Source organism: Equus quagga, chromosome 2, assembly GCF_021613505.1.
Source record: "Equus quagga isolate Etosha38 chromosome 2, UCLA_HA_Equagga_1.0, whole genome shotgun sequence".
Taxonomy (NCBI): domain Eukaryota; kingdom Metazoa; phylum Chordata; class Mammalia; order Perissodactyla; family Equidae; genus Equus; species Equus quagga.
In genome coordinates, this window is record NC_060268.1 from 183,720,491 (window position 1) to 183,735,077 (window position 14,587).

The 14,587-nt window shown below is 54.3% G+C and overlaps 1 protein-coding gene across 2 annotated transcripts in view; it reads left to right on the forward strand.

Moving 5' to 3' along the window:
* INPP5A (inositol polyphosphate-5-phosphatase A) overlaps positions 1–14,587 on the forward strand; it is a 226,732-nt gene that overhangs the window by 81,605 nt on the left and 130,540 nt on the right. For both annotated transcript variants that reach the window (XM_046652236.1, XM_046652237.1), the window contains exon 3: positions 11,571–11,671. In XM_046652236.1, coding sequence (XP_046508192.1) covers positions 11,571–11,671 — 101 coding nt within the window. The remainder of the gene's footprint in view (positions 1–11,570; positions 11,672–14,587) is intronic.

Genomic DNA, 14,587 nt, shown 5'->3' on the forward strand with positions numbered 1-14,587 from the left:
CTGTGTGTCTGTCTGTCCTGGTGGTGATGGGGGATTTCATGGTTCTCCTTGGTCTTGCACATCCCTGTTTTTCCTTTTCTTCTTTTCTCCTTTGTCCTCAGTGGCCTAGAGCTCCCCCTGCCTCTTGTCTTTCTTCTTCTCCTGAAGCTGTGTCCCCACGTGATGCCGTTTCACATCGCGTCTGCTGCCTGCGTGCCCCTGCGCTGGGCTCCTCCTTGTGGATGCGCTCCGACCAGCGGTGCTCTCCGCTGTTTCCGACTCCTCACTTTCTGGCAGCCCTCAGAACCTGCCTCTGGCCGTTCTCCCGGCCTCTTCCCGCTCTGCCGGTGTCACAGCAAGCGCATGGTTACACTGTTCTGTACTTAGATCCCAGAACTTGGTCGTCTTATAGCTGGGAGTCTGTCCCCTTTGACCCACCTCTCCCCACTCCCCCCAGCCCCTGGCAACCACCCCTCTACTCTCTGTTTCTGCGAGTTTGGCTTTTTTGGATTTTGCAACTAAGTGAGATCACATAGTATTTTTCTTCCTTTGTCTGATTTGTTTTACTTAGCAGAATGCCCTCGAGGTCCCTCCACGTTGTCACAAGTGGCTACGTAAATGTATGTATGTGCACCTCCTAATTCCATCATTTCTTCCTCATTTATTTGCTGAGATGTTTCCATACAGGTCATATGCCGTTCTCTATTTGTTCTTCTAGAGATACAGATAATGTAAGAAAGGTGGGGTACATTCTTGCTGCATTTTCTTTATTTACCAGTTTTCAAATGAACGTCCTGATTCCAAGATGACCTGTGTATGGGGTTTTTTTGGTATCATTGTGAACTCATGGGTAAGAATATATTTCTGTTTCATTCCATTTTAGGTGATAATACTATCCTGGATGGAGTTTGGGATGTCAGGTGGAGTTACAGTTCTCAATAGACAGTAATTAGCCCAGCTTCCCAGGTGGATGTAGTCAGGGTCTTCCTTCCCTTCATCAATTCCTCCATAGTTCGCTCGTCCCTTTGGCGAGGCTGCCTGGCGCCAGAGGACAGCTTCAAGGGTTTTCTGAACCTGCTCTTTTCTCATTAGCCCGCTGCACTTGTTGTAAAGTGATGTCCGGTTTGTTTAAGGAAAGCCTCGTATGGACTCGTGATGTCGCCTTTTGTATCAATGAAATGTGTGCTTAGAGAGTGTTGATTTGTGGGTCTGGAGAATGATTTGTGTCCCTCAGTACTGTGTTCTTTTCCAAAATCATTCATTAGTTTTCTCCTGAAAATTTTCATGATAAAGATCTTGTCATTTTAATAACTTAGTTTTCGAATGAAATGTGACACTTCATGTGTTTGTGTTACGTTTCTGCATAAGCTTGTCTGTCGGGGGACACTGTGCTTTCTCATGGGCGTGGTGTGGGTTTTGAAACTTCCTCTCGTGTCAGCACTGTTGGAGGCAGCACTTCAGGGCCTTGTCAGTCCTGACGTGTGGCCAGGAGTGTCCGGGGCTTGGTGAGCATCACCCGATCCCCCCACCGTGGACAGGTGCTGGCCTGTGCGGGGTTCAGGGCGCAGTCCGGTGGGAGTGTGGGCATGGGGAGCTGCCAGTGAGCGCAGAGGAGAGGAGGTAACAGAACTGGGAGTCCTGCCAGGGGATTGGGGTCTTTCAGGGTGGCACCGTGGAGCCGATCTGCATGGGGAGGGGGTTGGAAATTTGGGGGAGCCGATTGGGGTTCAGTAGTTCGGGCAGAGGGATGCAGAGCCACAGCGTGATGTGCTGTGCATGTGCTCTGAAGCCAGGCGGCATCTGTGGGGTGAGTCCTGGGCCTTACGGGGTCTGCCTCGATGCCGCTCACTGATGGCTGCAGTTCAGCTCAGGGCTGCTGTGGCGATTTTGGTTTCCCCGGGCTGCTGCGCCACGGGCTGTGTTCAGTGAGCACGGGAGTTAGCCGGCTGCCATTGCTTTTACGACTGTGTTCCTCCAAAGTGACACCCCGCGTCTCACATAAAGAGGTGTGTTTGCAGTGCTGTGTGGTGTCGGGAACGCCTCCCTCCTCCGTCATGTCTGCCAGCGGTGGTCCCTCCTTTGGCCGGCTCTGGGCCTCCGTCGGTGGATGTTCAGCTGAGTGCGTTCCATTTAATACACAGCTGCTTGTGAGCGAATCCAGGCTGTTCTGGTTTAAGTTAATGGGACCTTTTGTCAACAGCTAAATGAAAGTGTGTCTTTAAGACTCCTGACACACTTCTCCCACTGGGGGGGCAGCCACAGGTTAAGATAACTACCCCCGGTGAAGTTCAGTGTGATTTTGTCATGATAATGACTGTTCATAGTCTTACTTTTCATACTCGTGTGCCTGAAACCTCACCGGCTCGGGGACCTAGAGTGAGTGTGACATTGTTGATAGAGGTGAACTCACACTCGGTCCATTAGAAAGTGTCGCTTGGGTCATTGTGTAGAGTATGTTGAGTTTAAGCAAATATCACAGAGACAAAATAATGTGACTAATATGACAGATTCCTCTGAAGAAGGTTCCCAAGAGGAAGGGCCCATGATTCTAGGAGTGAAGAGAAAGCCACCCTGACAGAGCTGGGGAGAAGAAAGTTACCCGGGAGGTGGGGTCTCAGGGGAGTTATTTCAGGCCACTGAATCTGTCAAAATCCTAACAAGAGTATGCCGACAAATATGGAAAATAAAACAGTGGGCTACAGACTGGAGATGCTCAGTATACATCCCAGCCCCCTAGAACAGAGATGCCAAGGAGGGCAGTACCTACACAACTGTCGCTCTGATTTCCTGTGCAAGGAAAGTGATGCTCACGGAGCTGCAGCAAAGGCCTCCACCTCGTGTGGACCAAGAAGTGCCTGATGTCCAAGCTGGACTTTGAAAAGGGAGAGGCACACGAGATCCAGTTGTGACTATCCGCTGGCTACCGGAGCGCTCCAGAGAATTCCAGAGGAAGGTTAGTCTGTGTTTATAGACAATAGCAAAACCTTTGCGTGGATCGTGGAAACTGTGGGCTGCCCTGAAAGAACTGGGCATGCTCAGCACATGACTGTCCTGATGTGTGATCTGTGCTGTGGACAAGAAGCCACATCAGGACAGAATGGTTTCCTACAGGCAAAGGTGTCCTTTCATCTCCCCATCTGTTTAATGTGTATGCAGAACACATCACACGAAAGGCTGGGTAGACTCAGACGGAGTGAAAATTGCTGGAAGAAATGTCAACAATCTAAGACACGCGGATGGCACCATCTTACTGGCAGAAAGCAGCAGTGACGTGAAACCACTTCTGACGAAGTGAAAGAAGAAAGAGCCAAAGCAGGACTGCATGTGAACATCAAGAAGACAGAGATCATGGCTACAGAAGAACTACACAGCTTTAGCGTAGACAATGAAGACTTTGAAATTGTTAAAGATTCTGTTTCCCTCAGCTCAATTTATATGGAGACTGCAGCCAAGAAATCGAGAGATGACTGAGACTCGGAAGGGCAGAGACGGAAGAATTAGGAAGGATTATCAAGTGTCTTTAGAGACCACGGCCAAGGTTATCCTCACCCTCGTCTTCCCAGTTACTATGTACGGGCGCAAACGCTGCACAGTGAAGAAGGCTGACAGGGAGAAACTGGATTCACTTGAGAAACGCTGTTGGAGGAGAGCTCTGCGGACACCCTGGACCGCCAGAAAGATGAGCAAGAGGGTCCCACAGCAAATGAAGCCTGAACTACCGCTGGAGGCAAAATGATGAAACTGAGGCTGTCGTACTGTGGGCGCATCATGAGAAGGGAGGAGGCTTTGGAAAAGACAATAACGCTAGAAAAGTAGACGGCAGCCAGAAGAGAGGAGGACCAAATACGAGATGGATGACTCCATAAGGAAGCCACAGGCACGAGTCCATGGGAGCTGAGCAGGGCTGCTGACCACAGGGCATTGTGGACAGCACTCACTCACGGGGTCGCCAGGAGTCGGAGCCCACTTGACACATGGCACATGACAATGATGAAATTTTATTTGGCTATCTAAAGTTAGGATCCATTAAGATTCAGTTTCAATTTAATTTAATTTCAGTATAAATTTAATTTGGAAAATCGTTGTGTTTACCAATGAAAATATATTGAATATGGGTCTTTCTTCCTTCTGGAAGGATGTCGGTCAGGGTGGAGTTGTTGCTGGGACACAGGAGGGATGCGCATTACAGACTAGGGGAGTGCACCAGACCTCAGCCCTTCTCAGTCCCTGCTCGTCTGAGGGGTGCTGCGGTACAGGGGCTCCAGCCAGAGAAGTCACGTGAGAGGTCGGAGAACTGTGTGGTCCTGGGACAGAGAACCTGGTACTTGGGCCTAAGGCTCGGGAGGGAAGGTGGAAGGGACGGGAGGTCAAGGACGTGGAGAGGGCAGGCGCCGTCCGCGTGGCTCCAGGCTCGGGGCTGTGTTGTTCCAGGCCCTGTGATGAATGGAGGGTGCCCTGGTGAGGGAGGGCGCCGTGCCGCAGCGGGAGACGCTCGCTGGTAGCGAGAGCCAGGCCTGCTGCTCGGGCCACACGGCGCCAATTCCCTGGCTGCCCTTGTGGGTCAGGGCGCCTGCCTGTCCAGTGATGAGGACGTAAGCACAGGACCAATGCCCTCGACACTCAGGCCAGGACATGTGTTCTCTTCCCGTCCCTGTTTTACCAAAGCTGTAAATTTCCTGAGAAAAGGTGACTGAGGGGGCTCTGAGCTCGCTTCCTCCAGGAGGCAAAGAGCTGTAGCCACAGCAAGGGCACAGGAGAGGAGGCTGTTGGTCACCCCTGGAGAGCTGGCCGGTGGGAAAGTACTGCCTGGTGGCCTCGGCGGGGTGGCTGGGCCCTTCCTGGAGAGAGGGGTCAGCTGGGCAACAAGGGTCAAGTGTCCGTGTTCTGCCAAGAGCCAGGAGTGGCTGGACACCTGGTCGGGCAGCAGGTGGAGGGAGGGCAGGGCCCAGCTTGAGCAGAAGGAGGGTCCTACAGGCCTCTTGAGAGCATGCGGTGCTGCGTGACAGATGGACAGACGATTTCTGGGGGTGAGGCCTTGGGCCTGGCTCACTTAACTGCTTCAGCCCAGGGCCCCTCTGATGTTGAGGGCAGCCTGCTGGCCAGAGCTGTCCCCTCAAGGCCTGGAGTGAGCTGGGGTCTGCCGCCCAAGGTGGCTGGGCGGGAGGCCTGGGCTCTCCATGGAGCCTGCGGGGGCTGGTGAGGGAGCAGGGGTGCCACAGTGACTGTCCATGGCCGGTCACAAGCCGACACCTCCACCTGACTGTGTCGGTTACTACATCCGGCCCACACGGGGAGGGGATCGGCTCTGTGATGTGAGGGGAGCAGAGTGGAAGGATTTGTGGGCACATTTTAAAACCATCACCGGGCCTGACTGGAGCAGACCTTCTGAAGGCTGGGCGGGGGGGTGGGCCTCGTGTTTAAAGGAAGGGGCTGGGAGGCAGGTTTCGTGTGTCCATGGGGGCTCAGTCTGTGCCTAGGGCTTTGCTAACCAGTGGTCTTCAGAGACCGTTGTGCCCGAGACTGTCACAAGTGGGGTGACCCCACAGTTTGTCCTTTAGCCTGGGATGGGGAAGCTGGAGGCTGGGGTACCTTGGCGGGGTGGGGCGGCGGCAGCAGAGGCAGGTGTGCTCCTGCGCTAAGTGAGCAGGTGCGCTGCCTCACACCGTTCTCTGTAGCTTGCAGAAGCCGGCCGTTGTTGCAGTGTGCCACCCAGCACCACCCACCTGTGGCTGCAGGGGGTTATCCTGTGACACAGTATGTTGGCAGAAATCCTTGTGGAGAACTTTCCTGTCTAAATAAAACAGGCAGAGTGCTAGAAGAGAAGGCTTTTTCCCTTTTCCTTTAACTTTCCACCTTCTCCTCTTCTTCCTGCCTGGAATGTAGGCCTGGGGCAGGGAGGGGGTTTTGCAGCCATGTTGCAGTCGTGAGGATGAAGGCCTGTGCTAAAGGTGGCTGAGCAGAAGGTGGGAGCAGCCAGTTCGCGGATGCCATCCGTGAGCAGACCCGCCGTTCTGGCTGCTGGCGCCTGCACTGTCTTGGGGCGAGTGGCTGGGGGTTGGGTTCTGTTGTTGGCCAAACACTATCCTAACAGATACCTTGTTAGCCAGTTTTTCCGAGAATTTTGAATTGAACTCCATCACCCTGGTAAAGCTCAGCTTCTCATTTGGTCGCTTTCCTTGGTGAGCCTTCAGCATGAGTGAGTGCTGCTGGAGAGCCCTGCAGCAGGAGAGGCGAAGATGTGCTCAAGGGGGCGCAGCAGGAAGCGCCTTGGGAGTGAGCCCCAAGCCGGGCAGCACGCCCCTTCTCAAAGGGACCCTGCATACGGCTCCTGAAAGATGGGAGGGAGGGAGCAGCGCTCTGGCGAGGGGGCTGAGAGCCTGTGGTGGAGACCCCAGACCCCAAGGTGAGATGGGGCCCCAGGTAGGGCCTGGGAAAGGGTTTGGACCTCACGGCTAGGAGCCCTGGGTCTGACTCCCTCACGGTGCCCGTTGTGGGCCTGGCATTGGCCAGTGTGCCTCAAGGCAGCTGCTGCTGCTCCAGACGCTCCAGCACCCCCTCAGAGGGCGGCCCCAGAACCTCCTGTCTGACAGCCATGGTGGGAGGTGCATGGCTAGCTCCCAGGGATCTGCACTCCCGGCTGTGGGGGGCAGCATGGGTCCAGGGTCCCGGCCACAGGATGCAGGGCAGGCGTAGTTCTCAGGGTGTGCCCGCTGGGCTCACTCCGCTGCGTGTAGCTGAAGCTGGCTCCCTGAAACCGGATCCTGATTTGGGGAGAACATCAGTGGTTAGAAAGCCAGGGAAGAAGCAGGGCTCGTCAGTGCAGACAGATTTGGGTCAGCAGTCTCAGGGTGGAAAGTCAGCCCCGGAGTTCCATTGAGAGTAAGCAGATATGGCAGAAAACCCAGGGGTCGAAGCCAGTGGTGAATTCGCATTTGCTGGCGATGCTAATGCAGTGGTGGATGTGCACTGAGCCTCCGCTCCTGGGCCTGTGCAGAACATCCCTCACGCACGTGTCTCGCGTGCTCCCCCCGCCGCTCCACAGACTAAGTGCTCTGGTCATCCCCTCTGCAGAGGGGGGACTGAGACACAGAGAAGCAGCGACGCACGCAGGTGCCTTGGTCACACGCAGGGCGTCATGGTGGGAGATGCACTGCTCAAGGAACTAGCTGCACCCCGAGGGCCGGAGTGAATATGCAGTCGGGGGCCTCCCAGCCTGGCCTGGGAGGGGCCAGCATCCTGGGGGACCATAGCACTGGGAGTTGAGGGCAGGTCCACGGAGGCGAGACTGTCGGGCTGAGAGGGCTCATGGATGCTCGTGCCCAGCCCCAGTGCTCTGTGGCTGAGAGTTGTTGTTTTAAGTAAAGCCCAAGTGGACAGGCTGGTCCTTTGGGAAGAACTTCTAGCCATGCTGTGACGGAGCCATGCTGTGACGGAGGCATGCTGTGCAGGGCGGCCTTGGGCCCAGAGGGGTGGCTGTCAGCCTGACGAGTGCCCAGGGAAGCCCGTGTCAGTGCCCATGAGGGTGGTGTCCACCCCACGCATCTCAGTTGGTGCCACTGTGAGCTCAGGCAAGGCTGGCTCGTGCCGCCTGGTGCAGCGCTGGTCCTGCCACCCAGCACGTGGTCCAGGCCCAGGCTCTGCCTCCCTAGCTGTGCCCTAGCCCCAGAGCGTCCACCTGGCCCAGCGTCCACCTGCTCGGCTGTGGCACAGGCCGTGATGCGGCTGTTGGGATGGTGAGGTGGGGAGTGCCTTTCGTTCTTCCTGGCCCGGTGCAGGTGCTGTGCAGTTGTCCCGACAGGGCCAGACGAGAGGGTGGCTCATGGATTGCAGCGGTGGGTGACCGTCTGGGCCCTCTCTCCCACCTGCTGAGGTCCCTCCTACCCTTGGGGAACACAGACGTCGTCCTTCGTTTGTGGAGGAGGCTCTGACAGGCCGGGAAGCTGGCGCAGGCCGTAGTGTGCGGGCTCCTGTGGCTCGGGCATGTCTCTCCCACCTGGTTTTGAGGTGCCAGCACTGCTATGGTGTCCCAGCAAGAAGCCTGCCTGCCGGGCGCCCAGGCCTGCCCGGAGCCCAGTGTCCTCCTTGCTCTGCTGTGGTCTGGTTTCTGTGGAGTCCACGCTTTAGGTGTCGGCTTCCTCTGTGTGGAGCTGCTACTTTTGGATCTTTGCATCATTTTGGAGATCTGCAGGATTAGAGTCAAACGTTCGAGGAGTTCGGTATAACTTGGATATTATATTCTGTGCAGTAAAAGGCTATTTCAGTTTAAACAACAAAATGTCATTTAAGAGGGAGAACGTTACTTAGGATTTAGATTAAGGCAGACACATTTGAACATTTGCAAAGAGGGGTCACGTATTTCTGCGACTTAAAGCGAATGTGCCGGTCCTGCTGGCGGGGCAGCAGGGGCTCCACGCACCTGTTTGGGAAACGCTCGAGCGCCCCGTGGCCGCCCTTTGTGACAGAGAGCTGTCCCAGTGGCTTCCATCTGGCTTTTCCTGGGGACTTGGGATTGTGGTTCCCACTTATTCAGTGACTAGTAGCATTCTGATTTCTCTTTTTTTGATAGAAAAGGTGCCTCCACGAAATGCAGGAAGTGTTTCATTGGTGCAGACTCCTGGTCTCAGCCCACAGACCCCAGTGTCCATGCGCGTCCCTGCGGCCTCCTTTTTGTTTTCCTCCCCCTTTAGTAATTGGGTGAAGAACATGCAGATGCTAGGAACTGCACATGGAAGGTGAAGTGTTGCTGATGTCATGACATATATACTAATCCTCATAATGATCCGCATGTGCCAGACAGTCCTTCGTCCTGAGTCAATGGTTACCAGCCTTCCGGGCAGGACTGTCTCCAGTGGAATTCTGTGTCCCCTTCGTGAAGCTCTGGTTTTTGCCATCAGAAGCGTGAAATCGTGTATGTTGTCAAGACATTGCAGAGGGAGATGAAGGAAGAGCCTGCCACGTCACAGAGCCTTTGGTTGTTCTTCTGGGTGCCAAGGCCATCGCATCCACCCACTGTAGCCGCCTGCGGCCCCTGGCTCCTAGGTCACTGCCCACCGGTCTAGCCGACATTGTGTGTTCTTGTCCCTGCTGAGCCCTGAGGGCAAGCCTGTCTGGTGACCTGACCCAGGCCGGCCCAGGGCATCTCCTGACCCGGGTCCTTTGTGCAATTTGCAAACTGTGCCACAGGCCAGAAACTGTCCCACCCTATTCCTGTTGGTAAAGGTGCCCATGTGGTTCCCTGAACTTGTGTTGTTATCCTTCCACTCCAGCGAGGGTGTGCTGTCTTGCAGAGATGCCGCGAAATGTATGTGAGAGCATCTGCCGGGGGGCCATGGGGGCGGATGGCATCCTGGCCGCCTTGGCCGTCTGATCATCTGATGGCAGCGCCTGCACTGGGGTCGGGCTCCACTCTGCCCTGCACACGTGGCATGTGGCCTGCTTCCCGCCCCTTGTAGGCAGGGCTTGCTCTGAGGCCTGTCCCCCGGCCCTGACCTCGCTCCGGGTGCCTCGTCCCCACGAGCCTGCGCACAGGGGGCTGGTGTTCAGGGACAGGAGAGATTCCATGCTGTGTTTGATGAGAAATGAAAATCGCCTTAGTGAACTCCTGATAAACATTTTTGAAAGGAGAGTAAAGAGCCAGCCAGGAGCAGTTTATTTAACTAGCTGGCACCAAATATGGGTGCTTTTCCCACATGGCTTAAATAAGTGTTCTGGTCAGGATTTTTCCTCCTTTTAGAGAACACGCCCCGTGCCAGAGATCGTGTTTTATGTCACAGCTGGGAACAGCGGGCTGTAGTCGCTCCCAGATGCTGGACGCGCCCATCGAGAGGGGCAGCTGCTGGCCGCACTGCAGGTCATTCGCCCTGTCTGAGACCCTGCCTGGTGCTCTCCCCACTTGGAAGTGTGCATGCAGGCCGGCCACCCCGTGCCCAGTCCCCCACCACTGGCTCTCCAGCTCCGCCTGTACCCTTGCCTGTGAATCCTGGATGCAGCCGCTTTCCATCAGACTGCTCAGCCATTGTCTCCAGAGCAGCCATGTCTCCACGGCAGCCCATGTGTGTCGATGGTACGCTGACCACTGGGCGCTGGCAGCAGCAGGAAACTGAGGCTCAGGCTCGGCCCCAGGTGCTCACGTCGGGGGTAGATAGAGTCGCTTTGTGTGGGGGCCTGTCTCTGGGATGATGTGTTTGGGGATGGGATAGTAATTTTGCAGGTTTTGGTAAATTCTTCAGAGCCAGCCGGTGCTGCCCTGTGTCCGGGGGTGCCTGGGAGAGGGAGGAGAGCACAAAGCCAGGAGGAGCACAGCGGCAGCATGGGAGGTACAGTGGGTGCAGCAGGCGGGCCGGGCCGGGGAACACACAGCCTCTCGGCCTCCAAGAGTCCCAGTCCCCAGCGTGCTCCCATTGCACCTGCACCCTCAGCCTTCTGGTGCCAGCAGCCCCCCTCACTGGCCCTCCCTGCTCCCAGGGAGCCCTTCCCCCAGCTGTGCCCCTGGGCCAGGCTCACCCCTTTTGTGGCCGTCGTGGCATGGTGGTCTTGTTGCCCCAGCAGTTTGCCCAGTCAGTGACGCACTGCCCCGCGGGCCCAGGAGGGCAGGGCTGGTGAGGGTCACCTGAGACGCCCCACATGGCTCGCTGCAGAGGGTGAGATGGGGGTTCGTGCCGTGACCAGGTGTTGTCAGGTCCCCTGTGCTGGGGGTGTGGGGCAGCCAGAGGACAGCCCTCTTAAGACAGTCTTCCCTCACCTTCCTGGGGACCACTGGGAGGCTCCACAGGCCGCATCTTCAAGGAGATTTACTCGCTGTCATCTAGGAATAAAAGTGTGTGCAGGTTTGCTGCATTGCAGTGGGGTCAGTTCAGGCGGAAGCACAGGCGTGGGAGGACACTGGTGACCACAGAGTTGCTGCTGAGGGGCCTGGGCCTGTTGGCTCTCGTGGGGTGGGTAGCGCTGAGAGGAGGTGGGCCGTGCTGGTGCTGCCGCCGAGGGCCCGCATGGCCTGGGTGAGGTTGTCCCTGCAGTGACGTGGGCTGTGCAGGCCGTGCGGGAGACAGCCCGGTTCCCCATGAGCACAACACGGTCAGCTCTGCTCACTCCTGGGCGGATTAGGGGTGGTGTGCAGGCACGCACATGCACACGTGCTTGCACATGTGCACAGAGCACATATGCACTCAGACACACACACACAGGTGCACGTCCAGGCTTGTGCCCTTTGTGGAGGCCGTGTCCGGGTGTCAGTGGTGGCTGTCCTTACTTGTGAGATTATGACTGGTGTATTTGTTCTTTTGGGCCTTTCCAGATGCTCCACAGTCGATACGTATGACATTTTATGATTGGAAAAAAAAATGACCCTAAAAAATGGAAGAAAGTTCTAAGAAATTCTGAATTCCTTCTAAGGAAGTTATACTAAAGGGGAAGTGGGAGACACTGGACACCGTGATGATCGGATGCATAAAGGCGGTGTGGTTCCTAGGATTTGTTAAAAAACCGGCGTTGTGAACGTGGGTTTGTCCCGACAGCCCCTTCCCCGCGGGGGTGGCGGGCCCTGTGCGGCCCAGGGGAAGCGCTGACGGCCCTGTCCTGTGCTTCCTTCCCAGATCGTCCACACACACAGGCCGCACTTCATGGCCCTGCACTGCCAGGAGTTCGGGGGGAAGAACTACGAGGCCTCCATGTCCCACGTGGACAAGTTCGTCAAGTAAGTCTGGGCGCCCTGCCTGCTGCACCCTCCCTGGGGCGGGGCGGGGCGGGGGCTCCTGGGGGACGGCGGCCGCAGCCTCACCCTTCAGTGTTCTGGGAGGCACCTTCGGTGGGCCACAGTTTTCCAAAGAGAAAGTGTAGCCCAAGTGTGTGACAGCGTGCCTCCTGGGGGGCGCAGGGTGACAGCGTGCCTCCTGGGGGGCGCAGGGTGACAGCGTGCCTCTGGGGGGCGCAGGGTGACAGTGGTACCTTGGGTTTAGAGACTTCAGCCCTGGCTTCCAGGTGGAGAGTCTCGTCCATGTTGGAGGTCACACTTCGTGTGGTCTCATGGCTGCCAGCCTGCTGCTGCTGAGGACGCATGGACGAATGGACAGACAGGACTCTTTCTGTCCAGTAGCTCACAGCTGCATTTGTCACAGTGAAGTGGGGACAGAGCTCCAGTCGCCTTTGGAAAGGGAAATCTCTGTCGTTTGGGAGGCAAGAGCCACAGGCAGCATGCCAGCTTCAGGCACATGCCCCCACGGCTCCTCAGGACAGGCCTCCTGCTGCTGCTCAGGGAGGAGGGGCACCGAGGCCTCTGCACGAGTTCCCTGCTGGAAAGCGGTGTCCCCATCTCCCTGTTGGTGGCGGCAGCTGCTGGAGCGTCCTCTCTTCCTTTTGTTGTGCGTCTGGTCCGAGTGCCTGGGGACGCCCACTCTGCCCTCAGGCACCCTGAGCCCGCCTGCTGTGTCCCCCACGCCCAGACTGGGCACTGTGGCTGCTTCTGCCAGCAGAGTGTGGAGAAGTGCCGCTTCCTGACTTGCGAGGCGGTTGTCAAGGGCCGCTGTGCTGGGAGGCAGCTAGGGCAGGTGTGGGGCCCACCATGGGACAGAGTCCGCGCCCTGTCTGCCTGGAGCCCAGCCTCAGTCCTCCTGTTGAGGTCCCCGATGTTGGCATTTGACACAAGCAATCCATCCATATTTTCACCTGTTAAATTGTGGGGTAATTTGTTAAAGGGCAAATTTTTAAAAGTAAATTCCTCATGTTTCTAAAATAATCTGTCATTTTAAGGCAATTCCAGTCAAAAGTTTTCTTAACAAAATAGTACTAAAATTAATATGGAAGACCCAAGAGTTGAGAATAGCTGAAATAATTCTGAAAAGAACCGGTGGGTGTTCTTAGCTCTGTGCTGCCGGCTTCCTGGAAGCAGTGAATGCTGCGATGGGGACGGACGCCCAGCAGAGCTGCAGTCGAGCCCGCCAGAGTCAGCGGGGCGTGGTGGGTGGCGGCTGGGTCCAGGCAGCAGGACTGGTCCTGTGTGGGAAGAAAGGACGCCAGGTCCCCACTTCACGCTGCGGCTGTCCCCACGCGGAGTGAGTGCCAGTTGTGCTACTGAGTAAATGTGAAGGGCACAATTACAGTTCCAAGACGGAAATGTGGGAGATATCTTTATGTATTATTGGATATATTATATATATTAGAAATTTAATATGTATATGTTATATATAGTGTATCTTTATAGCTTTGGGATAGGAAGAGGTTTCTTTAAAAATGTGCCGAAAGTATGGCCTGCGAAAGAATAGGTCGATAAACCTGACCATGTTAAAATTAAGAGCTCCTTGTATCAAAAGACTATAAACAAAGTAAAAATTTAGTCCAACTTGGGAAAAAGTACTTTACTGACCAAAATCGGTCTTTAAATGTGTAAAGAACTCCAGGAAGTCAATAGGGAAAAAACACCACTGGAAAAGCCGGCGTTTCACGGAGGAGAGAAGTCGGGTGGAAGGCGGTCCGCTCTGTGTCCAGCAGAGCCGCACAGCTCCTGTCCCCCACGGGCTCCGCCACGCTTTCTGCTCCCCGCCGTCCTTGTGCTGTGCTAGATTTTCCTCCTACCCGTGCTGCACACGTCACACCTTGTTGTCATTTTCGCTTTAGACAGTCTGTTATCTTTTAAAAAGTAAGAGAAAATGTTATTTGTTTTTGCCAGCTCATCTGTCATTTCCGTGCTCTTCCGTTCTTTGTGTTGGTTCGGGTTTCTGTCTGCTGTCATTTTCCTTCAGCCTGAGGGCGTCTTTACCATCTATCTCCACACAAATCGCTGCTGATGGCTTCCCTCAGCTTTTGTTTGTCTGAAAAAAGTCTTTGTCTTCACTTTTGAAAGACATTTTTGTTGTAAATAGAATTCTAGCTTGTCAATTTTTTTCTTTTAGTACTTTAAGGATATTGTTCCATTGTCTTCTGTATTGCATTGTTTCTGATGAGAATCTAGCCATTGTTCCGATCTTAATTTTCTGTATATAATGTCTTTTTTTTTCCCCCAACTGCTAGATTTTGTCTTTCTAGCTGGTTTGCAGCAACTTGATTATATTGTCTTTAGTTTGATTCTCTTTGTGTTTATTTTACTTGGAGTTCTTTTGAGCTTTTTCAATCTGTATGTTTATAATTTTAATCAAATTTGCAAAAAGTTTGTCCACTGCTTCTTTAAATATTGTTTTTCTTTTCCTTCCCTTCTCTTGTGTCCTCAGACTCCGGTTTCCTAACGTTGGATAGATGCTGTCGTTCGGGTCCCTAAGCCCTTTTAATTCTTTTCAGTTCGTTTTTCCTCTTTCTTCAGTTTGGATAGTTTCTGTTGCTGATCTTTGAGTCCCTGATCTTTTCTTTTTTAGGTTTTAATCTACTGTTAGGTCCAGCCAGTGAATTTGTTTCTGCAAATTATTATATAAATTTATTTAAAATTACTATATTTATTTAAAATAAATTTATATAAAATTACTATATAAATTATGTAATATAAATATTATGTTGCCAGCTCTAGAAGTTTCGTGTATGGTTCGATGTCGTCTGTCTTCCCTCCTTGTGTTCATGTTTTCATTTAAGTCTTTGATCATGTCTATAATGCTGCTTCAAGGTTCTTGTCAGTGAATTGCCTTATTTT